At 34.2% G+C, this 25,305-nt stretch overlaps 1 protein-coding gene across 6 annotated transcripts in view; it reads left to right on the forward strand.

Moving 5' to 3' along the window:
• Window positions 1-25,305, forward strand: part of LOC115453977 (papilin-like) — a 118,731-nt gene that overhangs the window by 54,305 nt on the left and 39,121 nt on the right. For all 6 annotated transcript variants that reach the window (XM_037438352.1, XM_037438356.1, XM_037438355.1 and 3 more), the window contains exon 2: window positions 20,746-20,821. In XM_037438352.1, the coding sequence (XP_037294249.1) occupies window positions 20,746-20,821 (76 nt within the window). The remainder of the gene's footprint in view (window positions 1-20,745; window positions 20,822-25,305) is intronic.

Consider the following 25,305-nt stretch of genomic DNA (forward strand, 5'->3'; position numbering starts at 1 on the left):
TTTAACGTTACTATCAACGCCATCTATGTTCGTTCTATCAAAACTACAAAACCCGTAATGGATTTGTCGCTGAAAAGGAGCTGAATTCAGAATCACTTCTATTTAAGAACGTAAACCATTTAGAGAAAGTGAACGCGAAAGGTTTCACAGAGGGCTTTGTATAAGAAAGTTTTAGAGTTCTGCCTATAAGAAAAATACTTTTCGATGTAAAAAAATAAATAAAGTACGAATAAAGAGATACTAGATTCAAAGAGGTTTAATTCTATCGTCGATTGTATGTCCTAAAAAAGAAAATAAAGTAAACACTGGAAGATATTTTTTGAAACCTTAGCTACTATTAGCTGTCGGTCAAAATATAGATACAATAAATCTCTCGTGATTTGTGGAACGGACTGCCGAGACAAATGTCCGCAGGTTCAAATCTTCTTTGTGGATTATAGCTTGTGTTAACAGAGAAGGAAATATCGTGAGGAAACCTGCATACTTGAGAAATTCTTTATAGAAATTTTGAAGGTGCGTGAAGTTTACCAATCCGCACTAGGCCAGCGTGGTTGACTAAGGTCTAATCCCTCTCAGTAGTAGAGGAGGCCCGTGCCCAGCAGTAGAACAGTATATAATACATGGCTGATATCATTATTAATTTATCAATATGCATGAAATTCACATAGAAGTGTATAAGTTACTGCATTAGGTAAGTGTGATGGCTTTTATACCTTTACTATAAAATGAATAAAAACTATTTACGAATTTCTTCATACAATAAGTTTCTATTCCTTGTAAAATATTTCGTAACTTTTCTTTCAAACTGCCCCTGTACAAATATTGGTAAGATAAACATATTTAATTTTACAACATTATTCAGATGTATTCATTAATAAAACATGAAACATCAAAAAATCTAAAAATACATACATCAGTCATTTGGCAGACGGTTCAAAAGGTTTTATAGTCACAGGTTACAGGTACGCTGTAGTTTTACAAGCGAGTTATTTTTATCCAGTAGTTGTACTTTGAGTAACAGATGTACAGTCACCCACATAAGTAGCTGAACAAATTTACAACTTCAAATCGTCTATATACTTCTTATTAAGATATCTTTGTAACAAAAATAAATTAAATAAAAAAAAATTGTTAAATAATTTTATCGTGTATAGGCGGTATATATTCACTTTTAAATAAGTTCAGCTACTTTTGTGGCTAACTGTACTTACATGTGTCATTTATTAACATAATATTTTTTTTATTACTTTAATTATGAATTTCTACAAAAGACCATGGTGTCAATTAAAAAAAATCAAATATTTAGTAAAATCATATGCCATTTATCTGTGCTATATCAGTCTAAGTAGTTTTAAATATTGTTATTATAGTTAACTAACACGAATGTATAACGTACTTATAAAAACCATTTTAATCAATACAAGTTCAAAGCATTTAATAAATATTTAATAATGACCAACCACGTCGTGATTCCCGCCAAAACCCATCTAATTATAGAGTTGCCTACAATTCCCTTAAATCCTTCTAAACAAAAAAATGTCTATGGTTAACCTTAAAAGGAGCGCATTAAAATAACGAAATAAGAAATTAAATAGACTAATCCCGTATAAACAGTCAATTTAACTAACCATACGATTTCAAACATCTCTCCGCCCACAATTTTTAAAGCGTACGTGTTTGGACCTCCCGGGCTGCCAAGGGCTGCGATAAAGAGGAACATCCAAACTTTTTGATATAAATGTCAGTGTTGCTACATTAAAATATATTTTACATCTTATTACTACAATAATTAATTTTACTATAATTAGTGAATATAAAAACGTTAGTTAATTGTGTTAAAGTTTGTTTTCAAAAATGATTTCGTGTTGTTTGAATTTACTATTGCGTAAAAGTTAGGTTACCTACCAAAACGGTTTTTAAATTTTCTTATGTAAATTTAGCAACTCATATTATATACCACTTTAATAAAAAATTTCGATCATTTAACGTTTTCCTACAAACTAGTATTCAATAAAACATCAAAAACAATATTCCAGGAACATACGAGGTGCATTAGCCTTAATAATTCCACAGCGTTTACGATTTATTGATCTCGCAATGAAAACAAAAGATAAAAGAAATTGGCGCGAAATATAAATGTGCATTACAGAACGTATTCGAAGATAATAGTAATAAAAATAACTCATTTAACGATACAATATCAATAAAGTGATAAATCTTGCTTTATGCGATCGCTTTTACGCGGCGAACAATATCTGAATATTTTTATTAAGGTTCGATATGAATCGAATTTCGAATTTCGTGGTGCTGTCAAGTTGGCTGCAGGAATGTTCTATTTTCAAATCTGTCACCGGTATTGACAATGTGCATTATAATAACTACGGAAAAGTATGGTTACAAATTTGTCTTCGCAAATAATTGTATTCAGCTCCAACTTCTGTATATCATTCATTGATAAGTAAAGAAGAAATTCTTAAATAAACAATAGTTCCTGTGTTTTATCTTTATCCGCTTTGATTTCTCAATTATAAATGTGTCTACGTAGGCAGATCGAATAGTAAAAGAAACAAACAAATGACAACCGATCTGCCCCGATATGGTTCCGCTAGATTCGCCATTCTTTGTTACACGCAATACCCACTCCCAAATCTGATAAAAGTCGTTAACCCCGCATAGAAACTGGAGTTATTCCCATAGATCTCCAACGATCGTGTCAGGGTTCGATGCCCTAGCCAGTCAACTGTAACGCCTCGCTACTAATTGATTAAGGCCATCAATTTCTAGACTTGTCCACCCGTGACCTATCTAGGTTCGGAGTTTTTTGCAATCTCAAGAATCCTGGTGGCAACACGACTAATTGCTGTCTAGTCTTGTTGTTAATTGTAATTCGTCACGCACGTAGCTTCAATGTTTTAGGAAAAGTTACTTTCAATAAGTGTTCAGTATACGTAACTTTTTTTATTTTACACTTTAAAATTAATTCATAAATTTTAGATATATTTGGATGAATGATTTTTATATGATAAATGATCGAACTCGGCTATTTTTATAAGTCCATCTGTTGTGAAATACAATAATATAACTGTGTCTTATAATTAAGACATGTTTTAACATCTTGTTTACATATAACGCACTTAAATATAAAAAAAATCTTTTATTTTATATAATACCATCCAAAATAACGATTTTGGACGTAAAAGGTCTTTTACTAAGAAATATAACATAAAAGTAGATATACGTACTAAATTTTAATTTATCATTATAACATCTTTATCGAAGTGCAATTGACGTGGGAGCGGCTGAATGTAAACTTGTAACAATAAAATCTAAGGAGACAATTAAAATGTCCGAATCATCACAAACGCCGCGCCTCCTTCAGTACGGTTAGCAGCAACCTACAAGATATTATAGTTTATATACATACACTTGACGTAACATTTTAACATACAGTCCGCAAAAATGTAGAAATAAAAAAGAATTAAATTATTTCAATATGTATTTATTATATGGGTCTCTATTCTGAGCGCTTTTACGCAAAATCTCATAACACATGCTTCGAAATAAGGACCCTAATTAACCTCCAAACAGCAGTGTTTTTTCCATTTTAAGGGAATTACACCCAGTGTATATTGTAAAGTATTATGAAATATACTTAACCATGTTCGCAAATCATCAGGTTAGCCTGTGCGTCTTTTCATTAAATTCTGAATAAAAATATATACTGGATGAGTGGTTTCTAAAGTTGCCTGGACTGTGACACAAACTAACATTAACAAAAACATGCAAATCCGGAACTCAATTCTTTGCTGTCATGAAGGAAAAAGGGCGATAATTGCTTGAATGACGAACTGTTCTAATAAGAGTAAAAAATGCAATAAGAAGGATGTTTTTATTTCCTGTCCTTCCCGTTGTCCTTTTTGTCAGGGCCCATGGAACCTTTGCTTGCAACCCATCAGGTCTATACCTATACTTTAGGAAATGCTGTACTAGATCATAAAATCAATATATTTAAAAACAGCTAAATCGTCTATGACATCACTGTAAAAAAAAAAGTGTGACAATTTGTATTTAGGCACGTAGGTAGAGAATAACATTATAAAACAATACTTTAAAATAATATTATCTCTAAAAGTCAACAACCGAAAATGGCTACCCAATTCTTCGAAAGTAAATTTCGTAAGCATAAGCATTTAATCTATTTCTGTTGCTGACCGTACGCGTGCTCGTTTAATCGTAAATCAGCCATTTAGTGCTTTAGCATTGCCTGTATAGACCTAATTCTCATGTTGGGAGGGACCTAAATTGCAATTAAGTGATTAAGTCAACGTTGGAACTAGGGCATGCCTATAAATGTCGCGTTTTAATTTTTTAAGAAATATGACCTTTAAAACATTCTTGGAATACGACTTTAAAGATTTGGGTCTAACCTAATTGGTTTAAGTGGTTTGAGATCATATTTTGTCGTAGCATTTCATCTTGCCTTCGTATTTCTTCGTACTTTATTTATGTAGACTGTTTTTCTTTCATGAGTTTTTACTGTATATTTAATGCGAAAAAAACTTAGTTATCCATTGGCAATCAACAACATTGTGATAGGAGATTATATGTGAGTAGTTCTTTGAAGCTCCGGAAGATTCTAGAAACTATCATATAGTATTTTCTATATGTTAACACACGCAATGCCACGAGCAATGCACATAACTACATTACAATCAAACCATTTCTTCACATTGCACAACACAACGTCATCAACACAATCGTCTCATCCCACAACACTTTCACGGGCTATTCACGCCGAGTGAATGGCTAGACGCTACAGATTACGCATTGTCCTGCTGCGCCCACATACATCAGCTCCCAATATGGATTTAAGCCTCATTTAGATCGATCAAATTAGAGTAGCAACTAGCCTTTAGTGAAAGTAGATTTTTTTAAATTGAATAGAGAATAGGCGAAGAACTTTTGTGATTCCCTTTACCTGTTCAAGAAGGTTTGCAGTAGTATTTTGTTATATATATTTTAGTAGTCATAGCTTACAACCAGGATCTTTATAACTATATCAATATAATTTTCAGTGATAGTTCTTAGGTCTAGGTAGGTGAGATTACTTTTCGTAGAATTTTAAAATGATAATAGAATCATAGTCGCCTTTAGGTACCAGGAATGTATAGTTAACGAATTAAATTAATTTATATTTTCGAAAAAATAAAAGTATGTAAAATGTAGCATACAGACTGGTTGAGTGCTGTTCCTTTTTCAAATATCGTAACGCATTTTCGTTTCATCGAGTTTCAGATCACATTCTAAAGTAGTTTCACTTCAAAAGTGTTCATGTTGTATGTATTTCAATCCACTACATTTTAGAATATCCTCTTGCTCGAACTTTTACACGCGTTGTTAATAGACTACTAGTCCGTGTTGGAAAAACGCACCCACATAATTGGTTTGTGACAATCCACTCCTAATTGATTAAAAATGATTGCCAGAAACGACTTTGAAAATTAATACAGTTGTCGAGATAACGACGTGGTTGTAATGGAGCACGCATGGAGCGATTTTTTTTTCTGAACAAGACGAACTCAAAGGCGAGGTAAGCTTTATAATTTTATATACTGGAAAGATCTCAGACCTTTGAAAACCTAAATATGGAAAACAATGCCCTATGCTTATTACCCTAAATAATTTAATAAACATTTTGTTCGAAATGTTACATAGACGTTTTCTGATACAAATACAATAGCCTAGGTCTTATAATTTACAAATTGAACATTTTATTGCGTTATCATGATAATTTAATAATACAATTCCTTTGGACTTGCTTCATCATCATCATCAGCCGCAGAATGTCCACTGCTGATCATAGGCCTTCCCCAAAGATTTCTAGCTCGACCTATTGGAAGCAGCCCGCATTCAGCGACCTCCAGCCATTTTTATTGGGTCATCTGTCCACCTCGTGGGTGAACGTCAAAATCAAAAACTACGTTTAAACCCTAAATACAAATAGATTAACCACTTAAAACTGCATGCCTACCATAAGAATTACGATAGCTTAATGCATGAAATATCGGAATAATAAATCTTCACATATTATATCAATGACGGTTATGGATTGCAAAATTATGGGATATCTGGCTGACCGATTGAAAGTGCAGTTTGTTCGCTTTGCAGCATGATTACTCTTCAGAGATAGCTAAATCTAGAACATATTGGATAATTTTGGTATACATTATATTATCTATTACTTTAAAAATAAAATTGCGATATTTCTATAGCTTATATTGTAGCCAGTGTAACTACTGGACATAATAAGACTTAACATCTCATGTCTCAGAATGGCGGACAGTGGAATACCAAACAATACTTTGTAATTCAAGGTGTTAGGTGTTTCTAGTGTTTATGGGCGGTCGTGTCATTTACCAACAGGCGAAGAGCAAGCTCGTTTCGTCATTGAAAGCAATATAAAAAGCTCTAAACGACCGTGATTTCTAATTTTTTTTTAAAATTGGTGTCATAATTTTTTTGATATACATAGCTTTATTAAATTTTTATTATGAAATTATTTTTTTTCTGTATCTATTTAATATCGTTTAATAAGACAGTCCGAGGCCGTAGCCAAAACGGACTTCTACAATCACTAACACTAATATAACAGAAAAAAGAAAATATTTACGGGAATGATATAACCTACCGATGTCTATCGCTAGCGTATGTCATTTATAACGTTACCGTTTACGATTGTCGAAACACTATAGCCCCTGGCCTTACTTGCAGACTCATCAGCTTCACCCTGTTTCTATTTACCATTTTACTATTAAATAATGGCTGCTAGGATATAAAATTAGTCTTTATGTACCGTATTTTCGCAGTTTATTTCACAAACTCCATAACTCTTGTTTAGAGTTACAACAAAGCTTTACAACGAATCCACTCATTTCGGGTTAACGTTCGTTTTATTATGTATAAAATTGTGTTTTCTTAGTGTAACTATATTTTTTAATTATTTCTTTTCGGAACAGTTACTTTTAACGTATATTTCGTGTACACGATACCTTATAATTATTCCCGTTACTTTGAAATTTAAGTATTGTTACCTTCTGTTCGAGGCGATACTTTATGACCGTCGTACAGATTGCTTGTAATCTAATTAAGTCATTATTTATCGATTTTAGCCTGTGCTGTATTTAAACTAAAGTTATATCTGCGACCTCTAGTTAAGAATATTTAACATTAACATCTACTTTATCTATAACCTTTATATGAAATTATTATTATTCTAAGAATTACATCACTTTCATCAATAGTGATATTAAACTGTACATTGCCATTATCATATTATTATGTCGCTTTTTAGGAAAGTTTGTGATTGTAACTAAACAAAAAATCCTTTTGTTGAGAATCTTAGTGTCTAGAAGACAATAGCAGACCAATAGTCTATGAAAAATTTTGTTTAGATCCATTTCAGATAATTAAACAAAATAAATATTGTAATATATTTACAAAACTTTTTTGTCAGTTCGTTTCAGATAATAACTAAGCCATCGCGCCATTTTAACAATACAAACTAATATAAAAAAATATTTTTATCTAGATCTACTTTCTAGACGAGATGGATTGTCTATTTCGTTGGTATTAGAAATTATTGCACCATGACATGCAAATCTGTAAAGAGAACTAGTTAATTTCGATTATAACCGAAAAATAAACATGATATGCAGAATGTTGGTAGATTCGACGCGGTGAATGACTAAGTCTAGGTTAGTATTGAAAAAACCTGTGGCTAATGTAACTGCTATGAAGGCACTTGGTAGTTCGCTACGCATTTTTGCAAAGCATCTGTTTGCCTTTACGGTGGTCACACGTTAGCGTTAAGTATAACTTTTATCGTGTTCTTGGAGATTATTCATGGTTATACCATTATGTTTTTGCTTTTTTGCAATGTCGTTATCGGTTCCTACTTTTTCTAATTTTAACACACCTTGTAAAAGTTATTGTAAGTTTTTTTCTTAATCTATGTCCAAATCTGTGAGGCTTTTTAGTTTTTGTTCTTGTGCTCGTTTTCATTTGAGAAATTTCTCTCTATCTTTTTGATATTTTGTTTGTTCACGATCCTATGGTGCTCTATGGCAGTGATCATAAAAACAACCTTTCACCTTTTTTTTATTGCTTTGAATGACGAGACAAGCTTGCCATTCGCCCGATGGCAAGCTATACTAACCATAAACAGAAGATACACCACCCAACACCTTGAATTACAAAGTATTTTTCGGTATTCCACTGCGCTCGCCATCCTGAGACATGAGATGTTACGTCTTATTATGTCCAGTTACACTGGCTACAGTTGGTCAATAGCATCATTTTTTACGCTTAACCTATATATTTTTTATTAAAAGATAATAAATGCTAATTTTACAGGTGCAATGAACTCATAAATCCAACCATAACAATATTTTCATTACAACTTATTATTGGCATTGCAATATTTCATTACAGTTCGCTAATGCGATCACCAGCTGTTTCGCAAACAAAACATGTTCTCACCTCGGCAAATCTGCCAAAATGGTCGCGGTTCAACATTCGCATCTACATTGTGGGCCGTTAACCCCAGCGGTGGGCAACGTGGGCGGCGCGTAGGAACACTAAAATCTGGGTAAATCGTCAATCGGCACCCGAAAATGATTATCGGCATTGAAAGTATTTGAAAAATTGCTTTGAGTGTTGCTCGGGAAAATATTTATGTTGGCTCGTGAAGAATTCCTGGATGAGTCATGTGGAATGCTTGTATCAGTTCGATTTGAGATTATTCCACGTGTCAAAGATCTGCTGAACCTATCAGGATTGCTTGACGTTTGAAGTAAGGCGAGGTGTAAGGATTTAGTTTTACTTGACACCTGCAAAATGATTGTATCATCATGAAAAGTAGCCAGTCATAATGACGATTAACACTAATGACGCCAATCGTGTTAGATCAGCCTTAAGTACCAAATCTATACATATTATAAAACAAAGTCCTCTATTCTGTCTGTTTGTATGTTATTTATGTTCTCAAAATCTACTGAACGGATTTTTATGAAATTTGGTATGAAGATAGTTTAAGCTCCTGGGAAGGTTATAGTTTTATAGTTCTATCCCAGGAAAATATATAGTGGGACTTATGCTGGAAAACTTTCAACGCGGGCGAAGCTGCGAGCAAAAGCTAGTATTTTAATCCAGATAGCGTAATAGGACCCCGAGTACATTGGTAGAAAGAAGCATTTATCGCCTTTCATGAATACCTAAAGTAAAAAATGAAATATAAAAATACACTAATATTAATGCCGAACTGACCTCGGTGGCGTAGTTGTATTACGACTGCACTATTGGTGGGTTCGAATCCCAAGTCAAGAAAAGTGATATTGAGTTTTTCTACACAGTATCAGCCCGGAGTTTAGACTTTGTGCCCGATATGGCGATATCACTTCATGGGACGGAAAAGGTAAGGCAAATGTGGGTGCACCAGTTGCGGCTCTGCCTACCCCTTCGGGGATTAATGGCGTAAGTGTGTACCTATATATGCAAATTCCAGTTTAATGTCTGTAACACTTTCTTAGAAATATACCAAGTTATCTAGTCCTCAAGACACTTCTTTACTTACATAGCTTTTTATAATGCGATACGATGCACCAATGTGTACTGATCATAACGGCTTCGATTGCCTTTTAATGATACCTGTAAACTGAAAAACCTTAAGCAGCTGCTCTTCGAGTTCAGTAGATAGGTTAATGCGAACCGTCGTTCCGTTAAATGTAACTGCACATGTACGTTATTTAGTCAATAACTTTAAAAATAATATTTGCCTTGATTATGATTAAGGGCTCGTTGGTCTAGCGGTAGTACATGAGATCTAGGTTTTAATTCTAGATCAGGCAACATCTTACACAATTTGTCAGGGTTTGGCTTAGAAGGGATAAACGTCATGCACGGATTGTCTAGTTAAGTTTATATATTTGTGATACATTATTGAAGAAGTGTTTTACAACGACCCGTTTTTTCGGAAAACCACATTATTTCTACCACCGCTTGCTGGTGAGTGAATAGGTTATATTAGTTTCAGTGATCTTACGGCCCAATGTCGATACTCAAGAGCAGTCCCGGATCTTGAATTTTTTCGAGGCGGGGCAAAATTTGAAAAATGCCACACCTATATTTTTACCTTTGTCATTATCATCATCATTTTGCACCCAGCGGAAAATAATTTTAGTATTGAATGTACTGGATGTCTCAGTAGTCAAAGTTGCGTTAATGATGAGTTATGTATTCGTCTGCCAAGTTTGAATTTGCCGCCCCTGAATTCGCCGCCCGGGGCTGCTCAGAGTATAGCATCATCCGAGCGACCATTGGACCGAGTTACGCCGATCCTACGTCGGAGTGGGTATGCTCTAATCGCCTTTAAACTCTATTGTATTTATAATAATTTCATAATTAGAATTATTTGCTAGTCTCTAAAATTTCACATTATTTTTAAGGTCGCACTTTCATTTATCAACTACTATCTAGAATTTTATATCCTAGAAAGGTGACACAACAATGTTTATAAAGTTATCGTGTAGGATAAAAATATCCAGAGAATTATTAACTAACAAAAGCCTTTATTAATAAGCATACCACAAAACACATGTGGCTTAATAAATTGCAGACGTTAAAAATTTCAGTTGTTTCAATGGCGCCATTGATGTCAAAAAGTGGCACGCGCAATTTAAAATGCTTTGAGTGATTGAGAATGAAATCATTAATCTTGATCTGTTAAGGATGTGCGAAATCTGGTTGAATCTAATACTCGTTAGAAGAATTAAACATAATTTATAAATCAATTTAATTTACTTGCAATGATTACATTGAAATGCGTAAAATCTTAAGGAAAAATAATTTATCATTTACTTTAAGCTGCCGAATGAAATTCGTATGACATACTAAATAAATAGCAATGATCTCACTACTAGACTTTGTACGAATTAGGGGATAGCGACCAGTGACTGGATTATATGGAGATTAATTCCTTTGGAATCCAACACGACGGTAATTACTGACAATTGTCTTTATTGATGTGTGACGGCGTGCTGAATTCCGCATTGCATATGGCAAAATAATGCTCTCCAACTAACTATAAGCACCAAGTAACCAAACATTTAAAATGTCAAAGTTCAGACATATTTTTCAATTATTTATTATAGCAACATTTGAACACTGGCGCCATATTTAAAATTGTTTTAAATGGGCTTTAGCCTATTTAAAAATATTGATTTAAATTTTATAAAAAAAATTGATTTGCTTATTTCACAAAGCCTTTTTGACGTTAAAAATAAATAAATAAAAATCTTTTTTTTTAAACCGGAATGTTCTTTTTTCAAAACAACCGCGTAAAACTTTTTTTTGTGCGCGTAGTCTGTTTGCAGCCAAGATTACATCAATAAAAACTTTTCATGTTATCCATCTAAACTAACATCATACCTACGAAGGTAACCGCCTTCCGTGATTTATTTCCAGATCAATTAAACCAGAAACTAGAGGACTATTAAAGCATTAGAGGCAGTTAACACGGTATGCTAAATCTGCACCGTGAATCGACGAGTAAAAATAGAATTGAGTCCACAGCTTATTAATTTCACGTATTGTGACACCAAGTTATTTCGATGAATTGTCCTTTGACCTACTTATTAATTGACAAATGTAGATTTGGACCCAATTACAAATTGTTGCAACACTTTGTAAGACACATCTTAAAACAAATATGATTGGTTAAATGAATGGATCCCTTCTAGCCAAATTCCGGCTACGGCGGCCAATCTCTATGAAGATCAACCAGGTTATGCTCGTGGTAGGATATATTTTATATCCGCCTAGATAACGACTACCGTACACAAGGTGTTAAAACCCGCTATAGTGGCCTACGAAATGTATCGTGTATAATAGATTATGCGAAAGTAATAAATATTCTTACTCAATAAACAGTCTCTGCAAGCTGACTTGTAGATTTTGTTGCTTGCAGGACTTGCGGCAAGTCACATGTGTACAGATTTATTGAACTATAAACACTAATGTAAACGCATCTAAAAGTTATTGCGCAATAAATTGCACCAGGAACTTGCTAGTCTTAAGCGGACAAGACGACATGATCGTGAAATTATGACCAAGATTCTTTAAATAAAGATTGAAAATACTTAGCTTTAGAGCAAAGCACATTGTACCTGCTTGCTATAAACTATTTTTTGTAACGGAATCGAAATTTCTTATTTTAATGTAACATCGACTTGACTTAAGGGTTTTTGTTTACAAATGACCCCGTGTATTCTCTACAGGGGTTTCGATTCTGGGTAAATACAGCAGTGAGTTGGCACAACTGTGTTCCGATTTGAAAGCTATTGTAGTGAGCCTAATAACCTGACATTATAAAACTAAACATCTTATTTCGGATCTTAGACCGGACTTTGTAATTTAAACTTCTGTATGGTATTGCTACTGTTTCTGAGCGTTCTTATTGGCAGAGGTATATTCGTCTCGTAATACAACTGAAATAAAAAATAATATTATCAAATTTAGTCTTTATACTAAAAGACCGAGAAACGATCAGTCATTTCATCATGGCATGGATAAACATGCTAATCTAATTTTGTTGTCTGCATGCAATTGTACACTGTACACTACCACACATGGGACGCATTACAACGATGTATTGTCTAGAAACCCGACATATTATGAATCTATGGCGATGCAACACAGTCGGTATGATGTCAGTATGACACCTAATAACAACTTATCATTTTCATCGCGTTGTCCGCTCTCATAGAATAATAATGAAATATATCTGTCGATGACCAATTCGTGCCTAAATCTATGAGTTAATTCAACACTACTGCACGCCTGGAGACAACAATGTGTTGCCTTGCAAAATCGGCTTTTTTCTACCAAAAGTGCAATGTGCTTTCATAATTCCTAGTGTTTTCAGCTTTTGCAATAAAAAATTTTGGCTCGAGATATTATTATTTAAAAAATCTTCGAAACTATTCGTGAATATTAAAAAAATATATTTACAGTAGTTATTTATTAAGACTTTTTCTACTTTTTTAAATCTTATAATAAAACTGAGCAGTGGTGCTTTCGGTTAGCACAAAGTTTTTTTTATATCAGAAAGTTTGTGTAATGGGACATAGGTTAATAAGGGGCGTTGTTCCATTAATTGGAAATTGTAGACAATCGAAATTTCATTCTATTGTTTGGTAAGTAAGTATACATATTGCATACTTAGTTTTGCGCGCGCCATTTTTTATTCTTGGAATCGAAGTTTGTTTATGGTAGGTACTGTGTTTGCATTATCTACGAACAAGTTTCTTGAAAAGAGATTTTGTTTATTCACGTGTGTTTTGTGATTTTTTCCGAGATTTGTGATGGTTTAAACAGAAATTCATGCGTGTGTTTATTTTATCTTTTTATCTTTATAATTACTGTACATATTATTAAAAAATTTAATGATGTCATTTGCGAGTTTCAATATTATAAATCATACTATTTTGTTGCCTTTTATTCAACAAAGTAGTCTTACGCATACAAAATATACAAGATGAAAATAAATCAGAGTTCATTCATCGCAATTCGTAACTTTATACACATACTAATACACCTATTTTAAACATTTCGAAAAGCATTACAATCGAAACGCTCATAAATCGACATTAAATACGTTTACACGCCCGTAACAGCGTTCGTATGCAATGCGCGCGCGTCGTTTCCGACGCCTGACGCGCCCGCCCGCTGCGCCGACGCCGCCGCGTCTGCCAAACATTCGCAAAGCGTACTATAAATAACTGTCAACGGATAGTCACAGTTTTTTAATATGGTTATTGGAGAATTCAAATAAGTTCAATTATAATTCGGAATTCAAACGCGCTATGTGAATTTTATTTTTTAGGTATGGAGTGACGTAAACAGCTCTAAATTTCTTATGCTAGCCTAGTAGTTAGTCAAAGTTAAAGGTTTGAAAACTCAAAACACCTACCTACAGTGTAGGAAAGCGCGCGATGTGAAAAAGAGTGGCGTAACGCACACCTACTTGTTTGATAATAACATACTTAGTTACTATCTATAGAGGATAGAGCTAACTAGATGATAGGGTACGGTAACTCCAGATTGGTCAGTGATAGTTTTAAATGATGACTGATTATAAACCATTGTACATAGTCAAACACAGATTTGATTTAGACTGAGATAGCTGCCAGCCAGAATAATTTTTGGTATCATGACGAGTAACAAATCATAATCACTTAGATATTAATACTAAAACCGGAATTGAACCTATTTTGTGTATTAATGTCGGTTCAACGCAATCACAACGGTGGATTAAATCTTAATAAGTAAGTAACATGGTCAAAAATTATATGGCAAAGACAACTAATGTCAAGCAATGAGAGTGCATGGAAAGGATGAGCCGACATGCATCAGGCTCGTCTCGGGTTACTTCCCAGCGGAACCACAAGTTCAACACACAATGACAACTGGTTTCCCGTTGATTCACGATCATTGCTGAATCATGCGATACCGCTATTATGTTCAAATATTTTTATTAACAGATTGTGTGAGTGTCATACAGTTGCAGTGGGTACGTACGTCGTACTTATAGACATAAAAAAAAACAAAGCAGATTTAATTCTAGGTGGAGAAAACAGAAATACCTATTAGAGTGACCTAGCTGGTGTGAAATAGAGGTAATGTTAACAGTTCTGAGTTAATCTCCGGAACTAAGAACTAAGCATATTCCTAATGTCCTATTATAAATCAAAAGGCCAACATGTTCCTAAGCAACATCTAGACTTCATTTTACTTTTATACCAAAAACATTTTTTTAGAGTGCCATGAAAGCTAGTTAAATAATACTACCGTAGAATATACGTATCTACAATTTTTTGAAGCTTGAGTTCAATTCATATTCGTATTAAAAAAAAAACATAAAAATGTATGTAGGTAGGTACATCCTTTTTCATAATAGCGACAGTAATAAGCGAAAATGGCATAACACTTAAACACGCAAACCTTCACTTTCCAGGCAATAATATAAATCTATGGAACTAAGCTTCCGCTATTTCTAACCAAAGACAAGGAAGATTACAAACGAACAAAACAAATACTAAACAGTGGGACCGATCGTAAAGTTTGAAATAAACATTTGCTTGAAGTTATGTAATACATTACATAAGAACTTAACGGCCTGAGAAACAGTATTTGTGAAATGCTACAACGAGGTTTCAATGGAATGGTCAAGTAGAGAAATTTATTTTTCTAGCTTTGTCACTTAACTTGTGACATTTGCGGAAATAAGTCCTGGAATGCCATAATAAAAACAGATCGCGTCCACCTGTCGATATGTCACTCCGGTCCACTATTCTCATTCAAAATATCAAGATGATTCGTGTGTTGCCATATTTTCTTTGACTTTACGTTCAACTTGGCGTTCAAAATAAGTACCTAAAACTCAATTTTTACAATTAACTTTATACATTCACTAATAGGTATTTATTATTATTTACTATAACTAAATAGTAGTTATTGGGCACTATGGGACTTTACATTCATAAGGGTGAAGAGCGCAGAGCCGTACAGTAATTTTGTCGTGCAAAGTCCAGAGGCCGGCGACGATGCATTTCTACATCTTTTACACTATTAAAAACGAAAGATAACAACATTACCTTGGATAAGGGGATCACTAGGTTGCCTTGGATTGTAGAAAAGCATCTTAGTTACGGCCAGGTGTCGTCGCTATTGAAAACGGGTAGTCGACACGATTTCCATCAAGCAAATGCTCACCTTTCAGCTAAAGATCTCTATTTTCATCAATCTCTATAGATAAACAAGATCTAATAATATCGAAGGCCACGTACAAAGGTATACGCAAGTTCCCGCAAACGTTCAGTGTTTATTTGCAATGTTTTTAGCTTTTGACGGCACCCTTTGAGGTGCTCCGAGCCGCCGAGCGGTTCGCATCTCAACCTTTTGTTTACATACCGTGATTCAATGGTATTTCGGATTTGGAGATCCGTGGATGATTTTATATCAGAACATAGATTATAAGATGATCTGACGTTGTCAAATGCCAAGAAATATTAAACTACTACGATATTAATCTCAGAACAATGACAAGCACTTGCTCTGAGATATTAATAGATATGAGTTCTTCGAGATAAGAGCTCGGTGTCATAAACAAAGTATTTCCATATATATTATAATTCTCTTTGAACAAACTGCTGATCCTGGCTTACCGGAGTTACAATGGCGGGTGTGACGGCGGGAAAAGTCTACGAAATTAACAGTAGTATTAAACCTCATAATGTCCGGCACTTATACTGTCTGCAATATTCTTTAGACCCGAAATATGGAGGTTCTTAACCATTACCGTGTTTCATTCATACTTATAATTTCCTAAAGAGACACATTCATTAACATAATCATTAGTTATTTTACTATCACTCTACTTCACATTGTAAATGGAGTATCCAGGGTATCAATTGATGAATCCCTCGCCATAATATAATTAATATGTTATTGTTGGCCGAACACAATGGGTCGGTATGTTTATATTCGCGGGTTTTATACGGAACATCTTCAAACAAATATTTTTTACACCTGCCCATACATCTTCCATATCAACGGGTAAGGTATGCAGAATTATGTTACGCCTCGTAACAACGAATATAGTTGGATAAAAATAGCAATAGCGCAAAAATATTCCTTTAGCATTACTTTTATACTTCTGTACGCACAAACAATGTTATAGCCTTTGTTATTGGTGTATGAAATCATATTTTTATGAGGAAATGGCGCCATGAAGACGCTGGAACTGTTTAAACTTATGCGACACAAAACGACCACTATGTGTTGTCAATATTTCGTGTTTATTTATAATAATAATAATATTAGCCCTGTGTTATATACTGTCCCACTGCTAGGCACGGGCCTCCTCTACTATTGAGAGGGATTAGGCATCAATCCACCACGCTGGCCTGGTACGGATTGGTAGATTCCACTCATCCTAAAAATTCCTAGAGAGCACTTTTCAAGTATGCAGGTTTACTCACGATGTTGTCCTTCACCGTTAAAGCAAGTGATACTTCACAAAGAATACACACATGTGTTTTAGAAAAGTACGAGATGTGTGGTCTTTGGTTTTGAACCTGCGCATATTCGTCTCGCCTCGTCTCGAGAGGAGGCTCGTGCCCAGCAGTGGACAGTATATTGTACAGAGCTGATATTATTATTATTTATTGTTAGTATCCTTCTATAATCCACGGCCGAAGTACCTTTCTATGACTCAAACCCACAATAAGGCAGCACCGGATATTAGATTTTGTTTAGCATTAATTATACAACTTCATTAAACTGATACAACGTCAAGTGAATCATTATTAACAAATTTACATTCAGGGGACACGCGGAGTTAGCTAGGGCTGGCACGTCCCGTGTAGCCAGTCCAGTATTAATTGCATTGTATCGTCGAGCTGCATTTTGATACGTGGAAGTGTTCCTAGTTTGCATGGCGGATAAAATCCTAAAATGGAGAATGTTAGTTAAGTCACGTTTGATATGTCACTGATAATCATGATCCTGGGCATGACGGCAAATTTATTGATGATATAAATGGGAGAGTCTTTTCGTCTCGCCTTAAAGATTGTTAATACTGGTGTGATTAAAAGAAAAAAAAAATATTTTTCGTTTAATGGTTCAATTAAAAAGTTGATATGACAAATAAGCGTATTTTAAAAAAAATATTATTAGAATTCAGCTCACTGAAACAATAAACGAAAGTGTAACAAAAATACGCTGTGCTGATCATAGACACAACCCTAACGAAAATTGCATCATAGCGCACAAATCCAGGCAAACGAGCCAGCCTTGATAACCCAAAGTAAACCCTAGGCCTTAAGCTTGAGGAAGTGCAGTACATTTTAAGACCTACCACACAGACAATTAGATTCAAGATAAGGAGCTAATTCATTACCGAATATGGATCACCTGCCATTTATTGATGTATTAGCATTAATTCTGGGTTGATGATTGACAGTTATTTTTCAATTCATGTATTGCCGAGATCAAGGTTCAAATTCCGGAACGGACGAATTGTAATGTTTGTAACGGGTTCAAAGTTCTAGTTAGATATGTATCATGTACACTGAAAAACATTCGACTCCTACAGCCATTTTGTTCGTGATAACACTCTTGGTTTAATGCGTAAATTTGTTTTTTTTTTTCATTTAAAAATACTTGGTGGCGTATTTGTACTGCATGTGCGGTAAAACAGCGCTCTGAGATTCTGAGTTTGAATCCCGGGTCGGGCATGATCAAAAAAATCCAAGTGATATTTGGATTTTTTTTATCAGTATCAGCTCTGGAATTTGTGCCCGATATGGCGACAGGCTCGCCCCCTATCTTATCATGGGACGGAACACACCAGGCGAAAAGTGAACCCTGGTTGCGCCTCTGCATACTCTTTCTGTGATTAATGCGTGATGTTGTGTATGTACTTATTTAAAAACAAAACATTTTTTTTCTAAATTTTAGGTCATGGCTTTCCTCAATCAGAAAATTAATCTTGAATATTTTTACCTATATTCTTCGTTTTTGAATGCAGAAACATTGCAATCTAACGCAAAACCACGTTCATTTCAAGACAACTTCTGAAGATACAATACGTCAGATAACATATCTAATTAAACACATGCATCTGATCCCATTGAATCGGTACCATGAGCAATTAATGTTGAATCGCGGTTCCCTTTGATACGACTTTATTAGTGTTTCGTTACATGTAATTAAGTTAAAGTAACAAAGTGCCCTGTACAGTCACGGTTGTAATTAACCCTTTCTCCCGTCGGGCTGTGTCCCACGGGATTTTAGCTCTCATATCCTGTGGGATAATTTAAGAGATTACAGAGATTCAGCGAAATATATTCTATTAGTGTCTAAATTGAAACGAAATCAACCAGGAAAAGGATTCTATATTCAAAAATGTATCAATTTGTATCATACCATGCATTTGTATCTTCTAAATAAAACAAAGAAGACCACATAATTATGTTACTTTTTAAAGTAGAGCTGTGATATTTAATAAAAACGTTATAAACGATTAATGATAAAACAGCAAAGACAATGTCACTTAATAGTAAAAGAACAGAAGGTGTAGGAAAACCACCGCTTTTTGCAACTATAAGCTAGCACAAACCCCATTTATCAAAACGTAAAACGTTAAAAATAACATAACCGTAGCATTTCTTAATAAAAATAGTGATAACTCCACTTTAATATAAGGTTTAAGAAGAGCTTTATTTCTCATTAAGAATTGCATACATAATTCACTGACTGGAAACAATGTTAAAAACTAAGATTTATATTTAGAGAGCACAAAGGTACGTAAAATAATAACGAAACAGAGATTAACAATAATGTGGGTAAACAATTATAATTAGACAGTAAGAAACTCGATCTTAACCAAGCTGAACATGACTGAATGATTTGATTGGTTGAGGCATTGACGGCATAGTCTCTTGTCTATTTTCTTTTTTTAATATTTAATCATTATAAAATTACAACCAAAAAAAGCGGCGATAGCCTTGTTGGGTGTGAAACGGACTGCCAAGACGAATGTCCGCAGGTTCAAATCCCAAGGGCACACACCTCTGACTTTTCTTAAATCATGTGTGTATTCTTTGTGTATTTATCGTTCGCTGTAACGGTGAAGGAAAACATCGTTAGGAAACCTGCACATCTGAGAAGTTCTCTGTAGGAATTCCGAAGGTGTGTGAAGTCTACCAATCTACTAGGCCAGCGTGGTGGTCTAAGGCCTAATCCCTCTCAGTAGTAGTGAGGCCCGTGCTCAGCAGTGGGCAAGTATATAATATAGGGCTAGTATTATTATTATTATTAAAATTACAGCCGCCTCCGCTCGTCACTCAAACCCTCTAATAGAGATGTTATCAAACCCGATCAAGGAACAGTTAGGCTCGTGAGTCCTTTATCGAGAATTTTTATCGACTTTTTGGTGTTTGTTAAACGATACGAGAGATGTATGAGATTACGTTTTTTATTTACATACCATTACGAGTTTTAATTGGATTTTAGTTAGTTTTTTTGTGATTCAATCGATAAATGGATGTCAAAAATGATTATAAACGCTATTAAGTTCGTTTTATCGGTGGCTTGCGGGTACGGAGTATTTTTACGAGCTATTTAAAATGTACTTTAAATTCAAATGGGACAGTATATTTTGACTTGTACTTTAATGGTGTCAAATATTATGACAGAACAACTTAATCCACGTAAAATATGAAGGAAAGAATTTATATTACTTTATCTTCTGTATCTTATATTTGTGTGTTTAAGTTTAAAATTTATTGCCGTCATGAATTCTTATGTTTACGCGAATGTTAGACATTGAAATATAACTATTTTACGGATTTTATACAGTTTATTATATAACAATTTTCTCCCGAAATTCCGAAGACTGCAGCCTTACTGGAACGGTGGACTCCGTCCCGTGACCACGAAGGCTGTAAAGATTTTGAAACGTCGCGTCGGTACAAAATTATAATATAAAAAACTACAATTAAAACGAAAATAGTTTTATTTCAATCATCGCCATTAATTACCTATCATTTAGCGGCTTGGCATATTTAACATTCATTGAATCATAGCCAATCTTGATTGACATTCAAATTTTTTTTTTCTTTTCAGATCACTGCTGGTGGCAGTTATCGTGTTAAGTAATTGCATAGCATGGACCGCATCAAGACATCATTACACACACAATGTAAGTACATATCTTAAGTTTTTGGACGACAATCATTGCGTCCAATGTCTCCTAGCTTAACAACGAGCTGTTTTTGTAGAGGACAAAGCTGCCGCTTGACCAGTCGTTTTGTCAGCGGTTTTAAAATCATTAGGGGAACGGCAAGCTCGTCTCGTCATTCAAAGAAAAAAGTTATATACAAGTTTACAGCTTATTACCTCTTATTCCGAAGTTGAATCCTTTCTTTTGCTTATGTGACTGGGCTACTAAGGATTAGTACTAAATTGATAATACAACGAAAATTATATAAATAACATGATAGGAACTTAAAACTTAAATCGAATGATAAAAATGTCAAGCTATGTTAAAAAGTTCGAAATGCAGAAGGTAACTTTGATGATTTTTTTTATCTATTGTTTATTTCTACCGCTTATGCTTTGGACAAGAGGTACCAGTTAATTTCTATTTACAATTAAGTAGCTGAGATGTTACTAAACAGTTTGCCATATTAATATTCATCAGAAAATAATAAGGTATGTCTTTATATGGTTTTCATAATTTTCGTGCGTAAGACAGGCTGTTGAAACCGATATGCCTAGCACCGGACATTTTCTATTAAAACCGTATATTTGAACTAAAATTAGTAAACAGGGTCGAACTTGGAAGTCCAGAAGGGGACATAACATTTAATAATTTCATTTTTGGTTATAAATAAAATAATTTTTGTTTCATTTTGGTGATCAAATTTTATTAAGAAATTCAAACATACATATGTATAATATACTACCAATAAGCGTGACATAGTCTATAATATTATATAAAGCTGAATAGTTAGTTTGTTTGTAGGCGTTAATCTCAAGAACTGCTGGTTCGAATTGAAAAATCCTTTAATGTTTGATAGCCCATTTATCGAGAAAGGCTATAAGCTGTAGAACATCACGCTATGACTAAAAGGAGCGGAGAATCAATGTTGTAAAAACAGGTATAATTTATTTCCTTTCAAAACTTTATAGCGGAACTTTTATCCAGAAAAACACGCGGGCGAAGCCGCGAGCAAAAATTAGAATTATATAAGGGTAATCCTTATTCTTTTGGTTTTGTGTTCGTTTCGTTTAAATGTTACTATACTTCTGCAGCTATTCTCTTGCCATAATTGCCACTGCTATCGTAATCACAATAACACACAATGAATACCAACAAGAACAAAAGCGACCGATATTTTAACAGATGGCAGCCTTGACATTGCAGTGCGTCGGCCGCGGCAATGACCATTTGTTACGCATAATTCAAACCAAAGCTATATTCTTTTATCATTATTGTTTAAATAGAGTAGATCTGACCATCTGCAGAACATGATAAATGGTCATTCGTATATAAAATTCACATTGTGATAGTTTGGACAATTTATCCTTGCGGCATATAAGCCCAACTAGGTCCGGTCAAAATTGATAGGTTTAAACGTAGGCTATAAATTATGAATATGGAAATCGGGCCTACAAGTAATTGATGGTGTGATAAATTCAGTATATCGTTTGGGCAATGTAAAATAATAGTTGTGGTTATAAAATATTGATGTCGGTTACTAATTTAAAAACTATTTCGTGATAAAGATGTGAATATTTTGTATATATTTCATGATACAAAATCAATTTAAAAACAGATTTATATTAAACTTTAGATATGTAATACATACATGGTATCACGTCTCTATCCCATAGGGGTGGGCAGAGACTATGGATTGCCACTTCGCAAAATTCTGGCATACTTCTCTCGCTTCCTCCATTTTTATCAAACTTTTCACGCATTCGCGGCGGTTTAGGGTACTTTTGATCTGGATTTTACTTAGAATGTTAGATATCTAAAATTTGAAGGTAATGTAGTGCTGTATAAGCTGTAATAACATATAAATTATATAGCATTTTATGTTCAATCGTTTTATGTAAATCTTATAACCTACTTTAAAACTCACTTATTCATTTACCCAGGCCGAACATTCTTTTTAAACTTCATCTGATATATTTTTTCACATAAACATCTTATTATTCGAGTCTGACGCATCTTATCTACTCGATTCCTTTGATGAGTGCCGAGATCTTTGACGTGATAAATGTATCAATAGTTTAGGAACTTTTTCAGATAAATTTAAAGGGAATTTATAAAATTTATTAACAAGCACTTTGTAATGATTAAAATAATCTCTTTTGTAATGTGACATAAATAATGTATTCTATTTTTATATGTATACTGCAAATTAACAAAACACTTGATTGTAAACAGAGTGAAGTCAAGACAGGGTAACTTACTGGAGGTGATTATCCCTCACCAGTCGACACAATTATGCCGGCCTGTTCTAATTCACCTTAATAATGTAAGCTGCCGCATCGTCGTGATCTGAGGTGTAATCCCCGAGTTGGGTTACATATTTATTTTACAAAAAAATTATATGGATGGATGCAATATTGCGATAGGTTCATCTATCATACCATAGGAAACCGTTCGTAAACAATATGGCATATGGTATATTGCTACACTTCTAAATAGCTCATCGCTGATGCCGGCTTAATCTACATCATAGATTCAACATATCAAATCTTCTTGATTTAAAGTATAACGTACATTCTAGATCATGTGCAAAATTCCCAAAGCCTATAAATTCAACCTGATGCAAATATTTTACATAAATTAAACCAGATATGTATTCAGGGCTATCGGCGTGGTTCAATAACTTTCGCTTTCATCGCTTATGTACGATGTTCGGCGTTCGTCCTCCCAGCGTGAGACCATGTGAACACAGCCGTATTTCATGACTTATCATTTGATGTATTAGGGTTGATTACTGACGTATTTTGTAACATTAATATTTTGAGTTGAATCGATAAAACAATCGTGTTGATAAATTATCTGTAGTTTTGGCTTACATTACTTACTTTTAAGAGTTTGGATAACATGATTTTCCATAGGATAATACTAATTGAGAGATTTTAAATTTGTATTTAATTTTTAAATTAAAAAACTCCTTTCAAAGTCAGTTCAAAATAAAAAGTTCTCAATTTTAATGCATTCAAATTTGCAATGCAAAAGTAACTCTATTAAGTCAAACGAGATCATAAATTTAACAGTTTATTTCTTAGTAGGCAACCCTACCCAAAACTAATAGGAAAGCCTGTGAAACACCATAAATCTAATCATGGTTGGCGCCGAGTCGGCCGCTCCACACCCGACACACTCACACGCACTTTAAAAACACTATTTTGGGCTTATGACTTTATACAAGTTTATTCGTCTATGACCGCAACTGTTTCTATGCTGTGTGAGTTCATGCCACCGTTTTGGTAACTAGATCACCATCTTTATGGTATATCTTGAGATCTGACCTTCCTCGTCAGAAAAACATAAATGTTACCGTTTATAGATTATTGTTGTTTTAATTGCGAGGTGTTTACATCACACTTTACATTTACGAATAGAAATGTCATTATTTACAATGTCGTCATACACAAAGTTTAACCATTATAACAAAATCGACTTCAAACAATACAAACTAAAAAATAATTTAATTATTTTATTGAAGTCGGTGCCTGTCTGTCATTAGTGTATTTTTATGAACTTATAAAATAATCCTCATATTCCCAAACAGCTAAATGCCATACAAATATAGCCCTTATAGTCAAATCACTCGTAACGGTATGTAAATACCCGTAAATCATAACGGAGCGTGTGACAAGCGCACGATAATCCCACATGAAAAGAAAATAAATATTCACCTACAACCCTGCCCTAATCAATACTCGATTTGTGCGCTACGAGTGCGTACTAATTTCATTGGGCGTATTCGGGAATATTCAAAGGGAAAAAAAACCAAGCATTGAATATTTATTTTTCCAAATTTTATTTAATTAATATCAACCTTGCGGGATCTGATATTTCTAACGGTATTTCCGATCCATTACGATTAGATACTAAGAAAAGAGACTACCTTTAGGGTTACTATACGAGCTCAGCCACTGTCCCACTTCACCGTTCTAGGTTCTGAGTTGAGGGGCTCCGTTTTCCGCACTTAGCCCGTATCAAGTCGGGCTGTTGTGCGTGATACCTTTACAGTTAACAATGGATTCGTATTTTTTCTAGTATTCATATTATTTAATTAAATACAGAAGGGATTATTTATCACCAAATGACTAACATGCTGGTTTAGACCTTGAACAAAAGAAACTACATATAATCTACTCGTATATTAATGTCCAATGACCCCCAAAGACTTTCCCAAATCCGCACCCGTCGAGTCCATCGACGCAGTGTTGCAACGCAGTAATGCCCGGACAAGTTGTTTATCATAATAACATTTTATTCGGAACGGTCCACGGCATTCAAAACACGCACAGTATTGACGCGAGCACATTGTTATTTGCCGATGCACCTCATTTCCTGCATCAAAGACTAATATTTTGTAATGAATGATTATAACACGCAGTGGTCTTTTATTATTTTTGGTTAGGAAAAGTTGA

Source organism: Manduca sexta, chromosome 13, assembly GCF_014839805.1.
Source record: "Manduca sexta isolate Smith_Timp_Sample1 chromosome 13, JHU_Msex_v1.0, whole genome shotgun sequence".
In the NCBI taxonomy this organism is placed as follows: Eukaryota; Metazoa; Arthropoda; class Insecta; order Lepidoptera; family Sphingidae; genus Manduca; species Manduca sexta.